General features: G+C 41.9%; 1 protein-coding gene across 12 annotated transcripts in view; it reads left to right on the top strand.

Moving 5' to 3' along the window:
• The window catches only part of PDE4D (phosphodiesterase 4D), an 821955-nt gene that overhangs the window by 672097 nt on the left and 122965 nt on the right, over positions 1–26893 (top strand). For all 12 annotated transcript variants that reach the window (XR_014174534.1, XM_081943197.1, XM_081943192.1 and 9 more), the window contains 4 exons: positions 9387–9578; positions 19913–19949; positions 21210–21283; positions 26334–26383. Coding sequence is in view for 11 of the 12 variants with exons in the window: in XM_081943197.1 (XP_081799323.1) it covers positions 9387–9578; positions 19913–19949; positions 21210–21283; positions 26334–26383 (353 nt within the window). In the remaining variant the exon portion in view is untranslated. The remainder of the gene's footprint in view (positions 1–9386; positions 9579–19912; positions 19950–21209; positions 21284–26333; positions 26384–26893) is intronic.

Here is a 26893-nt window from a genome sequence, read left to right as displayed (position 1 = left end):
CATTTCCTTCTGAGCATTTATGTATATCGTCGCTTTGTAACATTATACTTTTTCTATAACAAACAAGGGGGAAAGTGTTTCAATATTTTACTGAAATATATCTCATGTTATGTGAAATGTATAACATATACAGTAGAGCGAATCGTGGCTGTTTGGTAAATGTAATCATCCAGCGTGGATGTTTAATTAAAAATATGATCCAGCTCTTCTTCTTCTTCTTCTTCTTTTGGCTAAAAATATGCGCTTTTTTAGCATATTAAAAAGAAAAGTGCTATTAAAAAAAAATCCCACTTGTTAAGAAACAAAACCTGGCCTTGAATTCATAATTGTAGTATAAAATCCTAGCTTTGCATCACCAGCCGTAGTAATGGACAAAGAAATAGAAGTTTAATATTATTTGCAAACTTTGTAAAGTGATGGCAAAACTCACTAGCCTTGCTTTCTGTTACTCAATGCTAAGGGAGTCAAACAATGCCTGAAACTGTTACAGTTTAATTAACTGGAAGTTAATTTATACAAAAACACCAATACCAGCTCAAGAGAAGGGAGGGGGGAATTTTCCATTTCCTTTGACCTCCTATGTACAAACTGTGTCTGTCAGATTATTCCCCCCCACCCTTCTGTCCTCAACTAATTAAATATAGGTCGATGTAGAACTTCCAGGATGAACTGAGAGTGACTTTTTTTTTTAACAGGAAGGCCGGATATGGCTTCAAACTTTCTAGAATGTTATACTGTAGGCTCCTAAGGCTCAAACATTACTTAAACCAAACTGGTCTTTGTTTGTTTCGGGATTACCAACACTTGATAAAAGTGCCACAGAGAGTGTAAGAATTGGTTGATGTATCTGAGTCCAATCAGTGAAATTCCAGTAGTAGCCAACGAGTCATAGAAATTGTCTTGCTTATCTTACTTTCTAAACAGGGGAGCTAGTTCTGTGCTTATGAAATATCTCTTGGAACTATCCAGTGATATTCTTGATGAAAAAATACAGAAGTTCCATTAAAAAAATCCCTATTAGATTTGAGGATGGTGCATTTATCTCATGCTCATTAAAATTTTTGGATCTAGCAGCCATTACCAACATATGTGGTTCCATGATATACACTATATAAAGCAGACCTTTTCATTGGTTTTTCTTAAGTCTGTATCCAGTCAACGTAATTGGATAGCCTCACATTCTACTATTGGGGAGATGGACATGAAGAAAGAAGGATGCTGTTCAAAATGTTGTTAATCAGAACTAAAATTCAAGGTCATTGAATTGCTTAGTTCATTAGAGCACAAGGTGATTCAGAATCTTTAAAAAAATACTTTCCTGAGTTGAACACAAGTGGTATAATTCTAGAAAATATGTAGGAAAAGTGCATACTGAGTTGGAATCACAAAGCATGTTAAAAATTCTTAGCCTAAAGAAGTTTTTAAAAAGAGACCAAAAATGCCTCGGGATTAATACGTTTTGCTAGAAAGAAAGCTAGAGAGTTTAACTTTTTCAATTTCTCATGTTCTCATTCTGCCATTTCTGTCCTCCATAGCATAACTGAAGCTTAGCCTTGAAGCTTAGATATACCGTAGGTAGTCCTCACTTACTAACCATAATTGAAACCAGTAATTTTCTTGCTAAGCAACATAGTGAAACATCATTGACTTATGACATCAATCTGCTTTGGTTGTGAAGCAAACCAGTTGCAGTCATTAAGTGTGATATCATGGGACTAGGATTGCAACTTCTTGCCAGTTGCCATATTGCCTGGTCAACTGTAAAGGTTGCAAATGGCAATCAAGTGACTGCAGGACATTGCAATTGTTTTAAATACGTGCCAGTTGCCAAGCATCTGAATCACCCAAATGAAGACCTCCAAGGTCCCTTCCAACTCTGTTATTCTGTAATTCTGTTGTCACGATCAGGTGATTGCAATGCTATGGGCACAAATTCAAGGACTGGTCATAGATCACTTTTTTCAGCATCTTCATAAATTTTAATTTGTCACTGAACAAACTATCAGTAAATGAGAAGAACTTATGTTTTCTCCCTTCCCCGTGTTCTAAGTGACTGCAGAACAGAGGTGCATTCCTACTAGTTCGGACTGGTTTGCCCGAGTGGGTAGTAACTCAGCCGACCATGCCCCCAAATCAGTTATATCGGTGGTGCTGTAGGTGCCACCATCTTGATTTTTGCTTCGACACATGCACAGAAGCATTTTTTACCTACTGCGCATGCAGTAGGAACCCACTTCTACTGCAGAGACATGTTAACATACACTATATTGCCAAAAGTATTCACTCACCTGCCTTTACTTGCATATGAACTTATATTGGCTCCCAATAGATGTTCAGGTGCAATTCCAGTTTCCTGGTTATTGCCTTTAAAGCTTTAGATACCATAGAACCGAACTACTTGCAGGACTACCTGCTCCCCTCAACCTCTGCCTGCCCTATGCATTCCCATACGGACACGCCGCATGCTCCAGATCTCTGCTGACTGATGTCTAATGGATGTTGTTACAAATTCTGTACCCAATACTCATATTAATACAGAACAGATAACTGAACATCAGTCTGATAAAATCCAGACTAACTATAATTAGCACAAAGAATAATGAAAAAAGTCATTAATTTGAAGTCACGTTATAACTGATATGCATCTGTAGGATAATAAAAATGAATGAAGCTTGGAGTAGACTTAGGAAATATCTAGCCACAACAATGAATCCAAAGGGGAAAAAATACTAACAGCAGTTCAGTCGGGAAGACATAATCACAGGTTACATACTGTAAGTTCATATGCGAGTAAAGGCAGGTGAGCGAATACTTTTGGCAATATAGTGTATATGTAAACGTATAGATATACTTTCTTGTACAATACTTTCTGCTTGAACTCATTGATACTTTCACTATGTACTCATTAGATAGCCTTAATGAATTGATTTGTGCTGATTTTTGTACTATAGAGAAATAAGTACCTACACGTTTTGTTACGTAATTCTACGAAATGAACATAACCTGTACTTTTTTGCTAGTATATGCAAGCTAGTATAGAATGTTATCATTGGACTGAAATTCATTCCATCCTCTCACTTGGGAAATATGGGGAAAGCAATGATAAATGTGCGCAAATATGGAAAAATATAACTCTTTTTCCCAGTTGATACAGTTTTGTGTGCATTCTGTTTATAAAAGTTGAATTGCAATTAGCAGAGTCTATAGCTCTTATCTCTGTGAAACTTACCATATCCTGTTTACAAATGGATCAGAGTGATTGGGCTGGATTCAAACCATTTTTAAGGTTACTGTCTGAATCAACAGCAGAAATATTTACAGGCAATTTCTTTACCCAGCTTTAATGAATGCTTTGGCTTCTGGATAAAGTACTTCATAATTTTTGAATGAGTAGACCCAGCTGTCATTTGGTACACAGGTGAATATATAACCTGCAGGGAAGATCTCAAATGCCATTTCACCACCTATTTTGAGAGTGCTGTTTGCAAATGTAAATCCTACCCTGTTTCCCTGAAAATAAGACCTCACCGGACAATAAGACCAATTGGGCTTTTGAATGCATGGACTAAAATAAGACCTCCCCAAAAAATAAGCCCTCCCGAAAATATTGCAACACAGCAGCAGCCATGAGGTGACCACACTCTCCGCCTCCTGCACCTCAAAAATAATAAGACCTCCCTGAAAATAAGGCCAAGCCCTTATTTCAGGGGTCAAAAGAAAATAAGACCCTTTTTTTGTGGGAAAACACAGGATATAGGTAGAATGGATTTTTAAATTCCTGTTTTGTATAAAAAGATACCAATACATTCTTCTGGGTATCATTAAGAGAGAATATCATGAATAGATGTTTCAGCAGCGGAGCTGTTAAAGTTGATAGGTGACATCAAGTGGCTTTTATTTGCTAGAAGGGGTGTAAGTTTAAAACAATTGACATACACAATTTGTCCATTAAAACTTTGTTTAAAATCCTCCTGTCTAATTATCAGTGAATAATGCATATTCAGGATTGTGCCTGGGTACATGTCTTACAGACCTAAATAGGCTGTAGCTGAATGATAGAGTACATGTTTTTAGTATAGAAGATCTTGGCATTTCCAGATTGCAAGATTCTTGTATGAAAAACTCTGGAGAACCTCTGTAAACAGTACTGAACATAATGGGCTGGCTTGGTATTCAACAGTATTCCGTGTTCCTATTACGTTTACTTAAGGACATTTTATGCTCTATGTAGCCAGATTTATATTCAGCCAGAAAGTCCGAATGCAGAATGTGTGTGTATTCTTTTTTTTCAACTGCTGCTGTTTTAAAGAAAGGAAACAGGTTTAATAGAGTTGCTTACTAGTAAGTTCTCTTGTTTCTTACATCCTGATCTAATCTATTCACAATTTACAGATTTATCCTATTAATAAAAGCAACATGACCAAAGTATGAAATGCATTGATATTCTTTAAAACATATTACCGTTCTGGAAATAATGATAGATTAACCCAGGTTTTCCTGTTTATCAGTCATTATTGAAGTGAACAAGAATTCTGAATAAATATCTGATCTGCCCTTCAATACTCACACTATTATAAGATAAGAAAGCCCCCCACCTTAACCTCATACTCCCACAGCCTCCCCCACCCACCTGAAGTAATCCACAATCCTTACCTCGCCATACTGTCCCTTCACTCTCTGCTTGGATTTCAGGTCTCTTTTGTCTCTAGGGGCTGGCTGAAAGAGATTTGAATATTTGAATTCCATTCTTACAGGAGTTCAACCTTTCTACCCTTAGCCATTACCAGGTCTTGCTAATGTTATATTTTTATGTAAAGGTAAAGGTTTCCCATCTCCAGTTGTGTTTAACTCTAGGGGTGAGTTTGGCTCATCTCTGTTTCTTACAGAAGGGAGTCACCATTAGCTGAGGACATGTGGTCATGTGGTTAGCATAACTATGCCCTGAGCACACAGAACGCTGTTATCTTCCTCTGAAGTGGTACCTATTTATCTACTTGCATTTACATGTTTTTTGAACTGATAAATGAGAAGGAGGTGGGGCAAGTGACAGGAACTCACCGCATTACTCAACACTCGAGTCTCAAACATGGGTTGTCAACTTTTCAGTCAACAACACTAGTGTCCTAAACTTTGAGCCAACATGTCCCACCTCCCTTTTTTTAATGTACTGGTCATCTAACACTTTGACTTGCCATGTTTCTTTTCTTTTCCTTATTTGGTCTCTCCAATATTCCATGTACCTTCATAGTTTATTAGTTTCAGTGCATCTTTCTTCTTTGCTGTCCTTAAGGTATTCTTCCAATGTCCTTTTTTCTTCTTTAATTTTCTGGTGTACTTGCAACAATTCCAGTCCCATCTAGTTTCCTTGGTAAATAGAGTCCGTCAAAGTTGCTGCGTGAATGAAAAGCTCAATTCACCATTATTATTTTTCTGGTCTTCTGTACAGGACTTGTAATACAATACAATACAATACAATACAATACAATACAATACAATACAATACAATACAATACAATACAATAGTAGAGTTGGAAGGGACCTTGGAGGTCTTCTAGTCCAACCCACTGCTTCATAATAGTATATTTTAAGCATCTGGTAAGAAACCAGCCATCATGATTTGTTATTCATGGTTTATTACCTAATTTAAAAGTGAACTATCCAATTGTAATTTAGTAAACCACGATTTAATAAACCATAGCTTAGAACAATATATGAACCCAATCACTATCTGCAAAGCTAAATTATTTACTATGAAATAAGCTCAATATGCATCTAAGTATAATTAATAGGACTGTTCTGCACAACAAAGTATGCAATTCCTGCATGTGTAAATACATTTTTTTTATTTTTAATCACACAGATCATAACGTTTCTTAAACAGAGATGGTAGTGTTGTCAAACCTTGGAATGGAATGGAATGGGATAGGATAGGATAGGATAGGATAGGATAGAATAGGATAGATTGGAATAGAATAGAATAGCAGAGTTGGAAGGGACCTTGGAGGTCTTTTAGTCTAACCCCCTGCTTAGGCAGGAAACCCTATACCTTTTCAGGCAAATGGCTATCCAACATCTTCTTAAAGACTTCCAGTGTTAGAGCATTCACAACTTCTGGAGGAAAGCTGTTCCACTGATTAATTGTTCTAACTGTCAGGAAATTTCTCCTCAGTTCTAAGTTGCTTCTCTCCTTGATTAGTTTCCACCCATTGCTTCTTGTTCTACCCTCAGGTGCCTTGGAGAATAGTTTGACTCCCTCTTCTTTGTGGCAACCTCTGAGATATTGGAACACTGCTATCATGTCTCCCCTAGTCCTTCTTTCTCTTAAGCTAGACATACCCAGTTCCTGCAACCGTTCTTCATATGTTTTAGTCTCCAGTCCCCTAATCATCTTTGTTGCTCTTCTCTGCACTCTTTCTAGAGTCTCCACATCTTTTTTACATCGTGGCGACCAGAACTGAATGCAGTATTCCACGATACTGCATTGTAGTTCTGCTTAAGTCCAATCCAATATTCCAATTGTGTATCTTATGACTGGGATTGCTCAGGTGTTACGATATTTGAAGATGATGATATTTCCTCCACTGAGTTTGGATTTTAAGATGATCTTCACTCTTTCAATACATCTACAAATAAAAAGTTGATATTATAACTCTATTAGGAATCTTACTCTACCGAAAGAAGTTAAAAGCCACCTTTTGTTTTATTTTCTTCCCTCATTTCACTACCTCTATCCAAGTCTGTTGTTCTTCACAAAACTGATTTATGACTGTACTAAAAGAGTTTGATTTGAAAATAAGAGTTGGAGAAGGTGCTTTCTAAATAGCATCGAAGTTAACAAATAATATAAACAGAACTTGAAACTGCATCACATATGAATACAGTTCATTGTTGTTTTGCTTTCATTTATCAGTACAATTTTTTAACCCCTGTGACCCGAGAATTTTATAAAGGAAATACTAGTACTAGTACAAATTCTCAAGCAATATCCTATCCAAATGCAAATTATTTCAGTGTGAGCTTGTTCCTTGTTGTTTTTGACTTCCATCTAGTGGATACTGTATTGTACTGCAACAAATATTTCATTTACCAATGTTCCAAATGCAGTTTCTCAATCCAAATCTAGTTTCTCAATCCAAATATTCTTAATTCAGCGAGATTGCCCAGGGTTTGATTTAGGAAGGAACACTTCTCATCTCTTATTAAGATTTCAGAATTTTATTCATTATACAATGCTATGAGCTGTTTGATTTTTTTTTACTATATTATATCAAACTCAAACTATAATCTGGATCCTGGACAGGGTGGCAGAAACACCTAAAAATTTTGTCATGTTGATTTGGTTGAGGAAGAAATCCTTGAAGTGCACTAAGGCTTTAGCAGCTTGTCAATAACTCGGAAAAGGACCGGCCAAGCCAAGCACCAGAAGATTCAAAGCTCACAGGGAGAAAGAATCAGATGGGTAGCATGGGTAGATGCCTATCAGTATTGGGCTTCTTTGAAGAGATATCATCACATCAAGTGAGCAGTTCTGGTTATTCAGACAGATTATCTAAGCTAATAGAAAGCAGCTTCTGTGTATAAGTACTGCATGCCTTCACTGATTGTGTAGAGGTCTCCAAATTTGCATTCCTATCTTTTGGGATTGAAATGTTTCCAGATGGTTGCCTCTAAGCGATACCCAATCAGATGTATTAGGCCCGTGATGGCGAACCTATGGCACGCGTGCCACAAGTGGCACGCGGAGCCATTTGTCAGGGCATGCGAGGCGCTACCCTGTCAGCCGGCCAGCGCACATGCGCACGCTGGCCAGCTGAGTTCACCTTTTTAAAAGCTATTTTTCGCCTTCCCCAGGCTCCAGAGGCTTTATAGGAGCCTGGGGAGGGCGAAAAGAGCCTCCCTGCCTCCCTGGAGGCTTCAGGGACCGTCCGAGGCTTCCCTGATGCCTTCGGAGCGCTTAAAACGACCCTCCGAACAACCCGGAAGTCACTTCCGGTTTGCTCGGAGGGTGGTTTTAAGTGCTCCGAAGGCTTCAGGGAAGCTTCCGGACAGTCCCTGAAGCCTCCGGAGGGCCTCCAGGGGGTCAGGGGAGGCTCTTTTCGCCCTCCCCAGGCTCCTATAAAGCCCCTGGAGCCTGGGAAGGGCAAAAAAATGTAAAAATGGGGGGGTGTCACGCGTTGTGCGCGCATGTGCACTGTGGGGGTCGCGCGTTGCATTATGGGTGTGGCACGCCTGCACTCGACCCCCCTGCACTCCCCCCACTTGTGGCACGCAAGCCAAAAAAGGTTCGCCATAACTGTATTAGGCAGTCCTTTTCTCTTTTCCCACTTGAAAGGTTTTATGCTGGAAGAAAAAAATAAGGCCAAAAATAGATATGAGAAAATAATGAGTTAGAAAGAGTGGACAGTATTGTCTTCTGGGCTCATAATAAAATTCCAGGACGGAAGCAGGACAGTTGCACAATAAAACATCACCTAAAAATTATCTTAATTCTCAAAAATAGCAGAGAACAGGGTATATTCCTTTTTCTCCTCAGTCTGAAATTAAAAATGGGTCAGAAAGTTTAGAGCTTTTTAATTTTTTTCTGTGGTGCTGGAAAAAATTGCTGTCATAATGATAAATTGTGTTGATGCTCATTGAATCGTGCAGCTGCTGGGGCTTTCTGTTATATATGGAAAACAGCAGGATAAAGTTGTGCAAATCAGCGAGGAGACAAGTTCAGCATCATGGGTTTTGTGGGTGGGATTGGGTTTGCAGTCTGTTCCATAATGCTGCAATTAATGAAGAAAGGCACACATCTAGGCTACTCTCTGAAATATACGTGTTATATGTAAAGACAATATTCTTTATTTAGGGGATGAAAACTTTCAATTGAATTAAAAACACCAACACCACCAAGACTAGTTTCAAAATTTTGAAATTTGACATGTTTATCCAGTATTAAAAAAGTAAAATCAAGGCTATAGGATCCAACAACTTACAAAAATCTTGCAATTGGACCAATGAGATAACTGTAACCATGCTTTTGCAATGAAGCCAAATTTTCTTCTTTCCACATTAAAACTTGTGGAGAAGGAAATTATTCTGTTTTCTCTTGTATTCTGCTATTTCCTTTTGTTATTATTTCCCCCTGCTTTAACTTCTTTATCCATTTGAAAACTAGCTTCATAGGAGGAACAGGTTTTGTATAGCCAAAATGTTCTTTGAGTTTTCTAATTTTGTGCTCTCTGGATGTACTGGATTTAATCTCCCATCATGCCTGACCACAAGATGGAAATCTTGGAAGTTGAACCAAATGTCATCAAGTCAAATAAGGTTGTCCTTGCTATTAATTGTGTGGGGTTGATTAGGTGCTACATTGCATTAAATATACCCTTACTTCCTTGCAGTTTCGACGTAGACAATGGCACCTCATCGGGACGGAGTCCCTTGGATCCCATGACAAGCCCTGGATCAGGGCTAATTCTCCAGGCAAATTTTGTTCACAGTCAACGCAGAGAATCCTTTCTCTACCGATCAGATAGCGACTATGATCTGTCGCCAAAGTCTATGTCCAGGAACTCCTCTATTGCCAGTGATATGTAAGTATTTTGAGCCTTTTCAATCATTTTTTTTTCAAATGAGAGAATGGTTAATATGTAGAAAATGTAGGGCATTAGAATTCATGAATGGAAATTTCACAGAAGCACATTTAAATTGTGTATTTGGAGAATATCAACAGTAAGAATTGTTGAATTGTGAAACAAGTTTTAAAGGTCAGATTATGACCCACAGAAGGTAAAGTAAATGATAACTTTGCTGTAGGATATCTGTTGCAACCTCTTCAGGAGGCAAGGAAATTCTTTACTGCAATTTTATTAGGAAATCAGGATTTGTTGTTGACAAGATCTTCTGGTTGGGTTACCATGTTATTTTAATTAAAATAATTAGAGTTTTTGAATCTGCCTAAGCTTCCTCCTTATTTTCAACATAGCTAATACAACTTTACTAATTATGAAGTGAAAATTTGATATTGAACAGTGTCAAATCATGTTGATAGCCCATGAACAAATAATAGCAAAAATAGACCAATTCCTTTTGAACAGAAAAGTAAAACAAAACTGCATGAATTTTCTTTCACTTCTTTTGAGGTAGAATGATACTTTTACAGATTATCTTAGATCTTTACATTAGCAGCTATTAAGTTCTCTCTTGGGGGAATTTCCTTGAAGCCTCTTCCCATCTTGCTTAGATATACGGTCTTTTTTCTACTCCCCGTTTAAAACAATAGTTGGTTTTGGATTCCTTGTTGCTAAGGTTTTGTGGAAGATTGATCCTAAGTACTTCTAGTTTGCTTTCTTAACTCCATGTTTAATTTTGAACACTTAGCATTGGATTTCTTTTTTAGCTGCCTCCCAAATATTTTTTTCCTCTTTGCCCTCTTCTTCCTTTTTTGATCCATTTCCTTCTTCTTTACTTTTCCGTTTTACACACTCAAGCTGACATTGTAACAACAAAAGTAATGATTTGCCAGGTAGTACACCATATTCAAGAGGAGAAAATATAACACCCGCAGATACTTCCTGCAATACTTCCAGCTCCATCCATGCATTTTTTGTTTTATACTATTTTAATTAAATAATCAATCTGAAATTTGCATGCTCACTTGGAATTTATTGGAAATGTGTCATGTGCTCATAAAAAAAAAGTTAACAGGAGCAGGAAAAAGCGTCCCAGAATGCTAGAGCTAATAGCTGAACTAGTTTTACAAATAGCCCAATGCACTAGATCGCCTTTTTTTTTTTTTTTTTTTTGAGTAGGCAAATTGTTTGTGGCGTATGTTGAACTGACCTTGGCTGATCTTTAAATTAAGCAGTCAGATCTGGTTTGCATGTGGAAAAGAACTACGTAGGAATTCCATGGCTGTAGGCTAGAAAAAAGTTGAGGAAAAGTTTCCTGGAAGAAGGCTGTGTCAGATGATTTCTGTATTGCTGCCAGAAAACTATATACAGATGGCTATGAATTCATCAGAATCCAGCTCAACTGAAGATGTTCGTTTCTTACCTCATGGCAGCAGTTGCTAAGAATGCCATACAATGCTTTCCAAATTCTCGATGTTTCACCAGTTTCAAATCTTTTACTTCACTATATATTGACTATGAATTATCTTATTTTTGGAGTATAAGACGCACCCAGGTTTTGAAGAGACTTTTTTTAAAAAAAAGTAGGTAGGTAGATAGAGGGATAGAGAAGTAAAGAAAGAGAGAGAAATACAGTAGGTAGGGAGGGAGGGAGAGAGAATGTAGATAGGTAGGTAGGTAGGTAGGTAGGTAGGTAGGTAGGTAGGTAGGTAGGTAGAGGGATAGAGAGAGAGAAATAGAGATAGAGATAAATACAGTAGATAGGTAGGGAGAGAGAGAGTAGTTAGGTAGGTAGGTAAGCAGCTAAAGGAATAGAGAGAGAGAGAAATACAGTAGGGAATCAGCAGTCAGCAGGAGTAGCCTGCAGTACTGCACTCTAACCACTGCGCCATCACGGCTCTTTATGAATGGAGAAAATGAAGGGGAAAAAACCCTTCTTTTGAGCTAAGAAATAATAATGGCTGAAGGAGGTTTTTCCTGTCTTCTTCAGCTATAACCTTAAAGCAGCATTCACACACATTAAAGATGCCAAGGTTGAGAACGCTGCCTTAAAGAATAGTAACCTTTTCTCATATTTGGAAATTGGCAAAGGTTGACATTCTTTCTTTCTGTTTAATGCAATGCATTTGACATTTGCTTTATCTCCAAAATGCTCATTATTTCCTGAGTTGTTAGCAAAATCTGAAGTGTTTTGCTAAGCAAAATAGAAGGGTCAATATTCTTTACTTGGTTTAAATTTGATTCACTATGGAAAAAAAAAAAAGAACGGAGCCATTTTTATAAACCTACAACTCCTGTTATGTTCAGGACAAAAATAAGTTTGGCAGTAGGCTATATAAGAGCCGTGCTGGCGCAGTGGTTAAAATGCAGTACTGCAGGCTACTTCTGCTGACTGCTGGATGCCAGCAATTCAGCAGTTCGAATCTCACCAGCTCAAGTTTGACTCAGCCTTCCATCCTTCCGAGATGGGTAAAATAAGAATCCAGATTGTTGGGGAAAATGTGCTGACTCTGTAAACCTTTTAGAGAGGACTGTAAAGCACTGTGAAGCAGTATATAAGTCTAAGTGCTATTACTATACAAATATATCTAGCAAGGAATCAGATTCAACTGCATTTAAATTTAAACAAGTAAAACACTCAGACCTTAAGGAATAACATTTGCAATGAAATATTTCAATTTTTTCTAAGTTGATCACATTGATAATTAATTTGAGCAAAAGTTTCAGTAAACACAACATATTTGTAGCAAGGAGAAGCTGGCCCTTTAAATAACAATCCGGCCATAGGTGTTGAGAGGGAGTCATGTGACCCCTGAGAACCAATAGAGGGAAAGCAGAGGTTTTATTTATTTTTGGCAGGAAGAGTTGGCATATTTTGCAGTTGGCTGGCATCCCAGATGAGGGAGGTTACTTCAGGCAAGAGTAGAAAACTTCAGGAGTTGTTTTGTTGTAGGCTAGAAACACATTAGGGATTTTCTATATTTTATTTTGTTTTTTTAAATTATACATTGCATGTCTGGAACTTTATCTTTCTTTGACATCTGTAATAAGATTGATTTTATTTTATGTTTTTGTGAATTCTGGAGTTAACTGGATACATTCTAGCACCAGTCTCATATTTACTGAGCAAATTATTTGCAAACATTTGTTGGATGTCCCTTCCTGTAATTTACTTAGACCTAGATTTGGGTGAAGATTTCCCCTTAAATCCTCTCCTGGTTCCCCAGAAGGCTGGTGGGGAACACAGTTTATAACGAAGAAGTGATGGCAGCAAAGGGACCAACTTTTTATCACTATTAACCTCCAAGCACATGTTACTTTAGAACCAAAGCATCACAGAAGAAGGGTCTATGGAGATTCTCAGTCATCCAGGTCATGGTTGTCCCAAGGATGCTTTTTCAAGAAGCAACTGGACTTTCTTTGTTTTTCCTTGAAGACGTTTTGCCTCTCATCCAAGAAGCTTCTTCAGTTCTGACTCTGACGTAGTCATAACTGAAGAAACTTCTTGGATGAGAAGCAAAATGTCTTCAATGGAAAATAAAGTTCAGTTGCCTCTTGAAAAAGCACCTTTTGGATAATGAGAAAGGGGCTCCTTTGACTCTGAGGGCATCTTCATTATTACAGTGTTGTACTGTTTTTTCAGTAATTCTAGTTTTTCTTTACCTTATGGTGGTTATAGAGTTAGACAAACTTCTGTAGCATGTTTCTGCCTGCTTAATGCAAAGAGAGACTGTTCTGGTGATCTCTGTTCTCAGGTTTTTAGTTCTAGTTTGACCATAGTAGGATGTTGTTGTTTTTCATCAATCCTACCAACTGCAGATATCTTGTTCTCATTTTTATTGTATCTGTGTCTCTGCGCCCTCAAGTTAGCCTTGGCTCCTGGCAAATCCCTGAAGGTATTTTGGTAAGATTTCAGAAGTGATTTGCCATTGCCTGTTTCCTAAGAGTGGGATAAAGTGATTAACCCTAGGTCACCTAACCAATAGTGTTGTATCATGTGTGTACCTCAAATTATTTATCGCTCTTCCCCCAGTCTTCACTCCAACATCAGGCAGTTCCAGATCTAAATTCCTCATGATAACTTCAGCATACAGATTGAACAAAAATGGTAAAATGGTCTAACTCCCTTACTGATCCTGAACCAATCTGTATCGCCATAAAGTGTACTTACTGTTGCCTCCTGATCAATGTACAGTAATCTGAGAAGTCTGATCAAGTCAATTGGGACACCAAGATCCCCCTCTCTCCCTCCCTCCTGCTTACCCCCACTCTCCTCCCTCTCTCTCACACTCTATAGGGATGGATGGATGGATGGATGGATGGATGGATGGATAGATAGATAGATAGATAGATAGATAGATAGATAGATAGATAGATAGATAGATAGATAGATGATAGATAGATAGATCAAACAATAACATTATTTTGGTTGCTAGCCATAGTTGTGAGTCTTGCAAATCCCTATAGAGGGGGAAAAAGTAATAACCATAAATACAATCAATATATCATAATCAGATACCTTTTCATGTAGAAATAAATCCAAATGACATGAATAAATTTATTCCTAGGAGAAAGATGTTGGATAATTGGAGAAGATGTTGGAGAAGGTGCTGGATAACCATTTGTCTGAAGTGGTGTAGGGTTTCCTGCCTAAGCAGAAGGTTGGACTAGAAGACCTCCAAGGTCCCTTCCAACTCTGTTATTCTATTTCTATTTCTAAAGTTCATAAAATTGCAGGTCAGGCTGCCAAAGTATGAAGTAGCCAGCTTTTTCTTTTTAAGAACATTGCTTTATGAGTCAGTCTGTTATACTTATTCAAAAATGGTAAAGTATTGTCTATAGTAAACAAACAAACAAACCCCAAATTAAATTGCAGCAGTAATTGGAACCATTTGAGCCAATTTACAAGCTCCAATAAATCAGATTCAGCCGTAGGTTCAGGTTGCCTCTCACCAGTGGATGCAACAACCAAATTAGGGAATTTTCCTCTGTGACTATTGCACACAGTGTTCCAACTGGGAATCCCTGATTGTGATTTGTTTGGTGTAAATGTCCAGAGAGAAAATCCCCAGCTTCGCTTGCTAGTTTCCTAAGAAACCAGAATCTGAAATGGTGAGTTTGGAGCTTTGTCATTGTTCTGGGTTTCTGGGCACCACATTTGTCAGGCTGCATTACAAAGCCTGATTTACTTGTTTTCACTCTTTTTGAACATATGCCAGTTTAAAACAGGGACCAGTCGCTTTCTATTATACAGGTAGTCCTCGACTTACAACAGTTCGTTTTATGACCGTTCAAAGTTACAACAGCACTGAAAAATATGAAAAATGTGACCTATGACCTGTTTTTCACAGTTATGACATTTGCAGCATGATCATGTGATCAAAATTCAGATGCTTGGCAACCGGTTCATACTTATGGCCATTGCTCTGACTTAAGGTCATGTAATCACCTTTTGCAGCCTTCTGACAAGCAAAGTCAACAGAGAAGCAAGATGCTCTTAGCAAACTGGTTGGTAACTTGCACACAGGGCCGGATTTTCCTATAGGCTAACTAGGCTTCAGCCTAGGGCCTCAAGATCAAGAGGGGTCTTTTATTTTTATTTATTATCAGTGCCACATTTTTTATAAAGGTTAGTACCAATTACAACCTGTTTCATTTAATATATTGATATATATCACAGTAATGATGTATTTTATTATCTCTCATGTAATTTACAAACTTAAAAATGGGAGGTGAAAGGGCCCCATAAGTGGAATAGCCTAGGGCCTCTTTTTATCTAAATCTGGCCCTGCTTGCACAGTGGTAAAATGGGGCAAAACTGATTTAACTAATGTGTCACTTAACAAGAGAAATGTTGGGCTCAATTGTCCTTGTAAGTGCTGGACTACCCGTATTATCTGTTTAATATAAACAGACACTTTCTTCAAGAGAAAGTATCATATATATATTCATATCTTCGTGTGTTAACTTTTGCATCAAATTAAATGCATGAAAACATTTCGGCTGCAGAGAAAAGCCTTTTATTGTAGTCAAAATTGTGATAATCTCTTGCTCTTTTCCTTCACCTGCCAAGAAGAATCACCCTGATTCTGATATCACAGTGCGTTGTGGGTACGGTGGCTGGTAGGTGATCCTATGGACATGTAAATGAGTAGAAAAGTTTTATTGAGATTTTATTAATCCACAAAATCATTCCTTACCAGATGAATTAGTTTGCTCAATTTTTATAAATTGTTCTCTTTTAGAAATAGTTAATTCACGTGATTTCAGTGCTCCCCTCTCCAATATAAAGTAATTGTGAATGCCACAGCCTTCTCCCTAATTCTAGAAGGCATGAAATCCTCTTACCTACACTACTGGTTTGGAACTGGGAGTGCATGTGCGCATGGGGCGCTTCTGCACATGCACAGAGCATCCATGATGATGTTTGGCAGGTGGGCAGCAGTGCTGGGTTTCAAATTTTTTTAGAACCCATTCTGTAGGTGTGGCCTGTTTTGTGGGAGTGGCTTGGTGGTCATGTGACTGGGTGGGCATGGCCAACGTGGAAAAAAGTGGTGAAACTCACTTAACGACCCTCTTGCTTAGTAACCAAAATTTTGGGCTCAATTGTGGTCATAAGTTCTCTTTCTTTTTTTCTTTCTTTTTTTCTTTCTTTCTTTTTTCTTTCTTTTTTTCTTTCTTTCTTTCTTTTTTTCTTTCTTTCTTTCTTCCCTTTTCTTTTTTTCTTTCTTCCTTTCTTTTTCTTTCTCTCTCTCTCTTTGTCTGTCTGTCTGTCTCTCTCTCTCTCACTCTTTGTCTTTCTCTTTCCCTTTCTGTCTCTCTCTGTCATTCTCTCTCTGTGTCTGTCTGTCTGTCTGTCTTCTCCCTCCCCATCTCTGTCACTCTGTGTGTGTGCATGTGTGTCTCTGTCTGTCACACTCTCTCTGCGTGTCTCTCTGTCTGTCCCTGTCTCTCTCCCCCCCCTCTGTCTGTGTGTGTGTCTCTCTGTCTCTCTCCCCTCCCTTCCTCTCTCTCTCTCTGTCACTTTGTGTGCATATGTGTGTGTGTGTGTCTTTCTGTCTCTCACTCACTCACTTAATCACTCACTCTGTGTGTGTCTCTCTCTGTGTCTCTCTCTCTATCTATCTCTCCCTTGCTCCCTCCCTCCCCCTTTCTGTCTCTCTCTCTGTCTCTCTCTATGTGTCTGTCCATCTCTCTCTGATTTCCTCCTTCCCCCCCTCTCTGTGCCTCTGTCTGTCTGTCTGTCTGTCTGTCTATCTGTCTCTCACTCACTCACTCACTCACTCACACAGACACACACATACTGTGGTCACCTTGTTGAGTGTTCCAATCACATTTGAAACACTCAACAACTGACCTGCATTTATGGTTTTTTGCAGTATTCTGCAGTCATAGGACCAAAATATATGGTTAAAAGTACCTGGCAGCGGCGTTTTTCCCTGGGAGGCTTCGCAGAACATCCCAAGACTGATGCCATCACATCTGCCCTACAATACAATAGCAGAGTTGGAAGGGACCTTGGAGGTCTTCTAGTCCAACCCCCTGCCTAGGCAGGAAACCCTATACCATTTCAGACAAATGGCTATCCAACATCTTCTTAAAGACTTCCAGTGTTGGGGCATTCACAACATCTGGAGGCAAGCTGTTCCACTGATTAATTGTTCTAACTGTCAGGAAGTTTCTCCTCATTTCTAAGTTGCTTCTCTCCTTGACCCATTGCTTCTTGTTCTACCTTCAGGTGCCTTGGAAAATAGTTTGACTCCCTCTTCTTTGTGGCAACCCCTGAGATATTGGAACACTGCTATCTTGTCTCCCCTAGTCCTTCTTTTCATTAAACTAGACATACCCAGTTCCTGCAACCGTTCTTCATATGTTTTTGTCTCCAGTCCCCAAATTATCTTTGTTGCTCTTCTCTGCACTCTTTCTAGAGTCTCCACATCTTTTCTACATCGTGGCGACCAAAACTGAATGCAGTATTCCAAGTGTGGCCTTACCAAAGCATTATAAAGTGGTATTAACACTTCACGTGATCTTGATTCTATCCCTCTGTTGATACAGCCTAGAACTGTGTTGGCTTTTTTGGCAGCTGCTGCACACTGCTGGCTCACATTTAAATGGTTGTCCATTAGGACTCCAAGATCCTTTTCACAGTTACTACAGTTGAGCAAGATACCACCTATACTGTACCTGTGTATTTCGTTTTTGTTGCCTAAATGTAGAACCTTACTCTTTTCTCCATTGAATTTCATTTTATTAGATAGTGCCCAATGTTCAAGTTTGTCAAGATCCTTCTGTATCTTTAGCCTATCTTCTGGAGTGTTGGCTATTCCTGCCAGCTTGGTGTCATCTGCAAATTTGATGAGTTCCCCATTTATTCCCTCATCCAAATCATTGATGAAGATGTTGAAGAGTACTGGGCCCAAAACAGAGCATACCTCCCTCCATGTAGATGCAGTTCCATTGAGGACTACACGTTGAGTGCGGTTGGTCAGCCAGTTACGAATCCATCTGGTGATGATGCTGTCCAACCCACATTCTCCTATTTTATCTAGTAGTAGGTTATGGTCTACCTTATCAAATGCCTTACTGAAGTCCAAGTAAACTATATCGACGGCATTCCTCTGGTCCACTAATTTTGTCACTTTGTCAAAGAATGCAATAAGATTAGTCTGGCATGATCTGTTTTTGACAAACCCATGTTGGCCTTTGGCTATTACTTTGTTTGCTTCTAGGTGTTCGCTAATTCGTTGCTTGATTATCTTTTCCAGAATCTTTCCTGGTATTGAGGTCAGGCTGATAGGTCTATAGTTGTTGGATCTGTTTTTTCCCCCTTTTTTGAAGATGGGAACCACATCAGCTCTTTTCCAGTCCTCTGGCAGTTGCCCGATGCTCCAGGATCTCTGAAAGATATAGTTCAGTGGTTCTGAGATCTCGTCTGCCAGTTCCTTCAGAATCCTGGGGTGTAATCCATCCGGTCCTGGTGATTTTAACTCATCTAGGGTAGACAGGTGCTCACTTACCATTTTCTTCCCTATTTCAATTTGTGTTCCTAATCTGATTTTTGTGCTGCTGTTTTTGATAGGTTGGACTGTTTTATCCCTTTGTGTAAAGACAGGTGCAAAACGTGAGTTAAATAGTTCTGCTTTCTCCCTGTTGCTTGTCACCTTCTTGCCACTTTCTCCCAGCAATGGACCAATTGTTTCCTTAACTCTTTTCTTGTTTTTAACATGTTGAAGAAGCTTTTTTTGTTATTTTTTACTTTTCTGGCAAGCCTTTCTTCATTGTGAGCCTTAGCTTTCCTCACTTCATCTTTACATACTCGGGCTATTTGCTGATATTCTGCCTTAGTTATGTCCCCCCCTTTCCACTTTTTGTACTTATCTTTTTTGTCTTTCAATTTGTCAGAGAGTTCTTTATGCAGCCATGCTGGTTTCTTTTGGGAGCTGTTATTTTTCTTCTTCATTGGCCCTCTTCAGGGACAGGTCCTCTTCAGGAAGATGAGGCCTCTGTGGTCCCCCTTGCATTCGTCTTCCGGCCATGGCCCCACGCTGTGGAGAACATAGGCGTGCGCACACCCGCACAATTACAGCCCGGAGCAGGACCAAAGCCCCTTTCCCAACTGGCCCTTCTTCCCTCGGAGGGCTTTGAAGGGAAGCTTCTGCAGAAGCCCGGGCGAATGAAAACAAGTTCCCGCTGTTATGAAGTCTCCGAGGTTGTAATTGTACAGGGTGTGTGTGTGCACCTATATTTTCCACGCCATGGAGCCACGGTGAGGCTCTGCGTGGCCAGCGATGATTACGGAGCCCATCTGGGAAGACGAAGAACGCCTGGCAGATGTGCTCCAGAGTCATCGCCAGCCGCACAGAGCCTCGATGTGGCTCCATGCCGTGGAAAACATAGGCGTACCCCATACAATTGCAGCCTCAGAGACTTCAGAACGGCAGGAACTTGTTCTCACTAGCCAGAGCTTCTGCAGAAGGTTCCCTCCGAAGCCCTCCGAGGGAGGAACTCAGTCAGCAGTCAGCAGAAGTAGCCTGCCGTACTGCATTCTAACCACTGCGTCACCACAGTTTATGGATGCTTAGAAATGACTAAATTACAACTGTTTTATAATTTATGATGCATCTGACAACCAGAGGTGGAAAGAGTAAAGCAAGAGGAAGTAACTTATGGTGAAGCTGATGAAAATAATTTATAAAATAGTGAAGATTTTGAGCTGTATTATAGAAGGGGACCTTAAAATATGACACGTACTGAATTCAATATTGATTTATGTTCTGTGTTTTGTTTTCTAGACATGGAGATGACTTGATTGTGACACCGTTTGCTCAGGTAGGTACCACATATTTTATGGCTGGATAGAAAAAAAGGAGAATCTATATTTTCAGTTTCAGGCTTCCAACTATAGCGCTAGAAGAATTATAATCCCAGCGACAGTATAATCTTAACTGGCAAAAGAAACAAAATTTATTTTTTACCTCTATTGCTTGTTGAAGTCACAATCTGTCATTAGTCGGACACTATTTAACATGATGCCCTTTGATGGTGCCAGACACATCTGAATGATGATTGCAAAGGCAAACTGCTTGACAAAAGACAGATGTTCAGGATTTCAAGTGAGCCTAGGAATCTGGTGACTATAGATACCCTAAGCAGTTGCATTTGTTAATATTTCTTCTAACTGTCAGTTATCAGTTAGGATGCTAGAATGGTAACTATTTCTGTTTAAGCATATAAAGAGTTATTCTCAAACATACATGCCAGTGTGTTATCAATAAAGCAGGATCGAAGGAATTTATTTGAAAATGTCCTTATTCTCCTGTGCGCTGCCTGGAGAGTCCAAGCATGGGTTAAACTTTGTCTGTTTGCCCAGAGACAGAGTTAGAAAAATCTTGACCATGGACAAAAAAAAGTATTGTCAAGATTTTGTCATTTGAGAAAAGAGGAATAGGAGTTGATTTCTAGGAAATGTTGCTTTCCTTAAGACAAAGGCTACTTTTTGAAAACAAATAATGAATTGGTGTTTTAGCAGAAGATACAGAACTATTAAAACTCGGACCACACTTCTTCTGAATAGCTTTTTATCCCAGAGCTATAATTGCACTCAACAATGAACAAAAGGGCCACCATCAGTGGGCTGTTGGACAGCATTACTTGGTCTGTTGTGTGGATGTTTGAGTGGTTTAGGGGCAGGGAATTTTGGTGGGTGGGGGGTGTTTGGGGATGATCATGTGTGTTGGGCCTGGTCTCTGGGTGTCATGTGAATTTTGTTGTATGGGTATACTGTGTCTATACATACAATGACAATAAAGTAAAGTTCAAATAGTAAGCAAGAGACCACTAAAACTATCACCCTAGTATCATTGTAGTATCTATGCATTGCAAAACAATGAGCAAACACTTCAGGCACACACCAAAAAAATCCTGAAAAGATTAATAACTCTGGTTTCTCTTCAGATCACACAACAACTTGTTTAGGAAGCCACCTGTTCAGAAAGCTGTCTGTTTATTGTTGCCAAATAACTCAGGGGAAGAAAAGCAGCATACTTGAGGAATTTGAGAGTAAATTTTTATGCACTTTGTTTGCTACAGGTGCTTGCCAGTTTACGTACTGTACGGAACAATTTTGCTGCATTAACCAACCTTCCGGATCGAGCACCTAGCAAGTAAGTGTGGGCTTTTTTTTGTTTCCTGCCAAGTTTGCTTTTACTTAAATGCACCTTTTCCATTGCATAAGTTCTCCATTATGCATATATGCTTAAACACAATAACGTAAAACAAAGATGAGCTTCATTTAACCTGCAGGAGCCCTCCAAATTCTACTTCTTTTGGCGTTTCTAAATGCAATTGCTCAAAATCAGCAGCATGGCTTCTGACTGCTTTGAGATGGGAAATTGGAGACGGCTGCGGCAGCAGGACGAGTGGAAAGAGTGGCGCCGCGGCCAGGGACTCCTTTCTGGTATCCTGCTGTATCCTGGCTGCTCCCATGCCCCCCCCCCCCGGGCCTTGCCGGCGCCAGCAGAGGACGCCAAGTTTACGATCTTGGAAGATTGTGGAGAATTTTATCCTAATCCTAATGCAGCATCTCATGATCCGTGGAGAACTTTGGAGCGCCGTGTGGGGGGCCAAGGTGGAGTGTGCCCACCTGGGCGTTTGGATGGAAACCAGGAGTGAGGGCGAAGGTATAAACAACGGTTGGGGGTGGCCTGGAACACCGGAGGCCACTGGAGGCCTGTTTCAAGGCCATGGATAGGCCTGAACAGTTACCTAGGCCAAGAACAACTGGGCCAAGAACGCCCCCCCATCTGGAACCACCTTGGACTGTCTCCCACCTTTCTGTCATCTCTGCCATCTCTCACCACTTGAGGATATTCGATCACTTCCCGCCCCCCCCCCCCTCATGCAAGTATTAATCTGGACATTGGACATTGAAGCCTCCTACTTCCTATTGAGACTCTACCCCCGTTCACCAACTTTTATCATCAGCACCCTTACCCCACTGGGTTTTTAACAATCTATTCGAGGTCAGACCTGCTCCGCCTGCGGGAGGCCCCTCTCTCGCAGGCATGGCCCTTGGCTCTTTCAAGGGCCCGCCTTGATGACGGGTTCGTGGACCCCGAGAGGTGCAGGAACCGGAAGTTAAGGGGATTTTTAGTAAAATGTTTTTTATCTTTTTTAGGGGGTCCCAGGGTGGGGGGGAGGGCTAATCAGACCGGGAGGAGGGCCAGAGCCGGACAGACAGGTGAGTCCAGGAAGGACGGGGATGCGGTGGAGGGGGGGAATATAAAGGTCACTAAAGCAGAGGGTTGTCCTATTACAACGGTCGCGGGGAGGAGGGGATGCGAGGACAGGATAAGATCTTAAGGTCGGTTGGGAGACCGTGGCTGTTGGTTACGCCCGGTCGTTTGTACCAACCCCTGCAGTCTAGGTGGACAGGTCATACAGAGCCAGGGCCTGCGGCTGATGCTTTGCAACGCAAGGTCTGTCACCAACAAGGCCCCCCTCATTAATGAGTTGATCTCAGAGGGGGAGCTAGACCTTGCAGGGATAACGGAGACCTGGTTGGGCCACGAGGGTGGTTTACCCCTCGTGGAAATGTGCCCACCGGGTTTCCGTGCATTCCATCAGCCTCGGGCCCTGGGTAAGGGTGGAGGGGTGGCGGTGGTTATGCGGGAATGTTTGGAGCCGAGGGAGTTCACTGTCCCTCAGATACCCGGGTGTGAGTCCCTTGGTGTGAACTGGGGCCCAGGGAGGCAGTGGGGCTTGCTGATTGTATACTTGGCTCCTCGCTATGCATCAGCAGCCCTGCCTGAGCTCCTCGAGCTAATCTCAGCGACGGCAGTTGAGACTCCCAGACTCTTGGTCATGGGGGACTTCAACTTGCCGTCAATGGGAGCGGCTTCCGAGGTGGCCCGGGAGTTCATGGCTTCCATGACGGCCATGGACCTGACCCAATTAGTGCAGGGCCCCACTCACGAAGGGGGCCACACACTGGACCTCATTTTTGTATCTGAACAGTGGACGAGTGATCTGGGAATAGGGGATTTAGTCATCACGCCCCTGTCATGGTCAGACCACTCATCCCTCCGGCTGGACTTCCCTGGCGCTATCCCCCACCGCGAGGAGGCGGAACCAGACTCTATAAACTGGTACCGCCCCAGGCGCCTGATGGAATCTGATAGATTCCAGACGGAGCTTGGGCCAATTCCTGTAGCCTTGTCCCGCTCCCGCTCCGAGGACCTAGTGACTGCCTGGAATAGGGCGACGACTGGGGCCTTGGACCGGGTTGCGCCTTTGCGACCTCTCCTGCGGCATCGACCCACCCGGGCTCCTTGGTTCACTGAGGAGCTTAGGGTGATGAAGCGCCACAGGAGACGTCTAGAGAGCAGGTGGAGGTCCTCACGCTCCGAATCTGACCGAACACAGGTAAGAGCCTATTTGCGGACTTACCTTGTGGCAATAAGAGCGGCCAAACGTAGGCATTGTGCTGCTCTTATTGCGTCCGCGGATAACCGCCCTGCCGCCCTGTTTAGGGTGACTCGCTCCCTTTTATCGCAGAGGGCGCGGGAGACACCCTTACAGGGTAGAGCAGAGGAGTTTGGGGATTATCTTCAGGACAAAATCGATCAGATCCGGAGCGGGTGGACCTCCGTCAGTGGACCAGACGAGCCGCCAACAGCGAGTCTTGAGAGACCATTCTGGGAGGAGTTTGACTCTGTTGCCCCCGAGGATTTGGACAGGTTGCGTGGACGGCTGCGACCCACCACTTGTTTAACGGACCCGTGCCCCTCCTGGCTGGTACTGGCAGCCTGGGAGGTGACACGAGGCTGGCTCCTGGGCCTGGTGAGCGCATCACTGGGTGAGGGATACTTACCAACCGCCTTGAAAGAGGCGGTGGTGAGACCCTTGCTCAAGAGGCCTTCGCTCGACCCAATGGAGCTAGCTAACTATCGTCCAGTCTCCAACCTCCCCTTCGTGGCGAAGGTTGTTGAGAATGTGGTGGCGCAGCAGTTCCCGCGACACCTAGACGAATCCGACTATCTAGACCCACGCCAGTCCGGCTTCCGACCCGGGCACAGCACCGAGACAGCCTTGGTCGCGTTGGTCGATGATCTCTGGAGGGCCAGAGATAGGGGTTGCTCCTCTATCCTGGTCCTATTAGACCTCTCGGCGGCTTTTGATACCATCGACCATGGTATCCTATTGCGCCGGTTGGAGGGGATGGGAGTCGGAGGCACCGTTTTGCGGTGGTTCGGCTCCTACCTCTCCGACCGGAAGCAATGTGTGTTGACAGGGGGACAGAGGTCGTCCCTGAGGCCACTCACTTGTGGGGTGCCACAGGGGTCGGTCCTCTCGCCTCTCCTGTTCAACGCATATGTGAAGCCGCTGGGTGAGATCATCCGTGGTTTTGGGGTTGAGTACCATCTCTACGCTGATGATACTCAGCTGTATATTTCAACCCCAAACCACCCCAACGAGGCTGTCGAAGTGATGTCCCGGTGTTTGGAAGCCGTCGGGGTCTGGATGGGGGACAACAGACTCAGACTCAACCCCTCCAAGACCGAGTGGCTGTGGTTGCCGGCACCTCGGTTCAGCCAGCTGACTCCATCGCTGGCCATAGGGGGCGAACAGTTGCCCCCTGTGGAGCGGGCGCGCAATTTGGGTGTCCTCCTTGATGCCCGGCTGTCAATGGAGGACCATGTGGCAGCCGTGGCAAGGGGGGCATTCCACCAGGTTCGCCTGGTGCGCCAATTGCGCCCCCTACTGGACCGGAGTGCCCTGCGCACGGTCACTCATGCGCTGGTGACGTCTCGCCTGGACTACTGCAATGCCCTCTACATGGGGCTTCCCTTGGGACGCATCCGGAGACTGCAGCTAGTTCAGAATGCAGCCGCGCGGGTTATTATGGGAAGTACCCGTTACTCCCACGTAACACCTCTCCTGCGCGAGCTGCACTGGCTACCTGTGGCCTTTCGGGTGCGTTTCAAGGTATTGATCACCATCTTTAAAGCGCTCCATGGCAGAGGACCTAGTTATCTGCAGGATCGCATCCTACCACACACGTCCCTGCGACCTATCCGCTCACACAGGGAGGGGCTCCTCCTGGTGCCGTCTGCTAGGCAATGCCAGCGGGCGACACCTAGGAGTAGATCCTTCTCTGTGATGGGCCCAACCCTCTGGAATGACCTCCCCCCAGACATTCGAACTACCACCGACCTCCGTTCCTTCCGGCAAAAGTTAAAGACTCACCTATTTCAATCAGCTGGCCTGGCACTTTCTTAGTTTTACCTCCCGGGATTCATTTATTTTAATTGGGTTTGGGGTTTTAATAGGCTTTTAACGTATTATATTTATTATTCTATTACAGTCTCACAACCTCCTTCACCTACGTATTTAATTATTTAACTGTTTATGTATGTATTTTACAACGTATTTTAGTGACTGTACACCGCCCCGAGTCCTCTTCGGGAGAGGGGGCGGTCTATAAGTGTGAATAATAAATAAATGAATAAAATAAATAAATCCAATACTAATGGCAAAAAAAGAGAGGAAAAATAATAAGTCCCATCTGCTAAAAATGAGGAAAGTTCCAACCTCGCTAGGGCTTCCCCCTTCCTCCGCCCAGCTCTTCGCCTCCTCCTTTGCTTAGGCTCCCCACTGGGTTCGGGGGCTTCTGCCCCTCGTGCCATGCTTCGCAAGCATGGTGCAGACAGGTGGGGGGGGGGGGAGAGAGAGAGATCGAGCGGTGACTGGGCGGGTGGGGGGAGCGAGCAGGGGGGCAGGGCAGGGCAGGGGAGGGAGCATTCTGGTACTGGGCCTACGGAAGAAGGGGTACGGGAAGGCATGCTAAATTTCACCACCCTGTACAGCCTTACCAGTCCGTACCGGCTGAAACACACCCCTGATTCCAACCTTCCTTGTGTACATGATATGACCATATGTACTTTGAAAATTGAAAGTCCACATTCATATGTGGAAGGCATTATTTGTTGAAAATTGTTCGTCAGACCCGTGGGGAGGGGGGAAACATGTATAACCTCAAGCATTTTCTATGTTGCATTGAGTATATCCTTTATATTATTAATTGTGCATCTTTAATTATTTTTTAAAAAAAACATCTCGGTCTCTCCCAAAGACATCTAATAATACATGAATACATGATTTCATGATGATGCCTTACATTTTTTTTTACTCTCTCTCTCCTTTCTTCCCCAGACGGTCACCAATGTGTAACCAACCATCTATCAACAAAGCAACCATAACAGGTAAGACACCTTGAAACAGTCACACTACTTTAATAATGTGGTGTTACTATCTTGTGAATATAACACACTTTGCATAATCTGTTCCTGATGTATAAATACTTTATAAAGTCTTTTAAAAGTCCATAAATATTACTTGTAACTCATGTAAATAGAATTTTTGCTTGATCTGAAATCTATCTTCCAGTCTCTCAAATTTTTGTTTTTTGCTCAATCAAGCTACTTGGTGTAGTTTTTATGAACTTTATTGCTATGAGGAAGTTGCTTATACTATGGTTTTCCCTCTACACATCTCTAAACTCTCTCTGTAGCTGGAAAAAAGGAGGAACAGAGGAATTCCTTCATAATACATTGAATATGAATTTGATACAAACATGAAAATATCAATATATTTTTCTTCCTGTTTGAGTAAAAAGAAAGCAATATCTCTTTTTTTAAAAAATCCAGATCAGTGATGATGATTGAAAAAATTCAGAACATGGGCCAGCCTTTAATATCCTTTTTGTAAATGAT

This window comes from Natrix helvetica (genome assembly GCF_964273705.1).
Source record: "Natrix helvetica genome assembly, chromosome: 2".
NCBI lineage: Eukaryota > Metazoa > Chordata > Lepidosauria > Squamata > Natricidae > Natrix > Natrix helvetica.
Note: the sequence above shows the minus strand (reverse complement) of the source record. Positions and strands in the feature narration are given on the sequence as shown.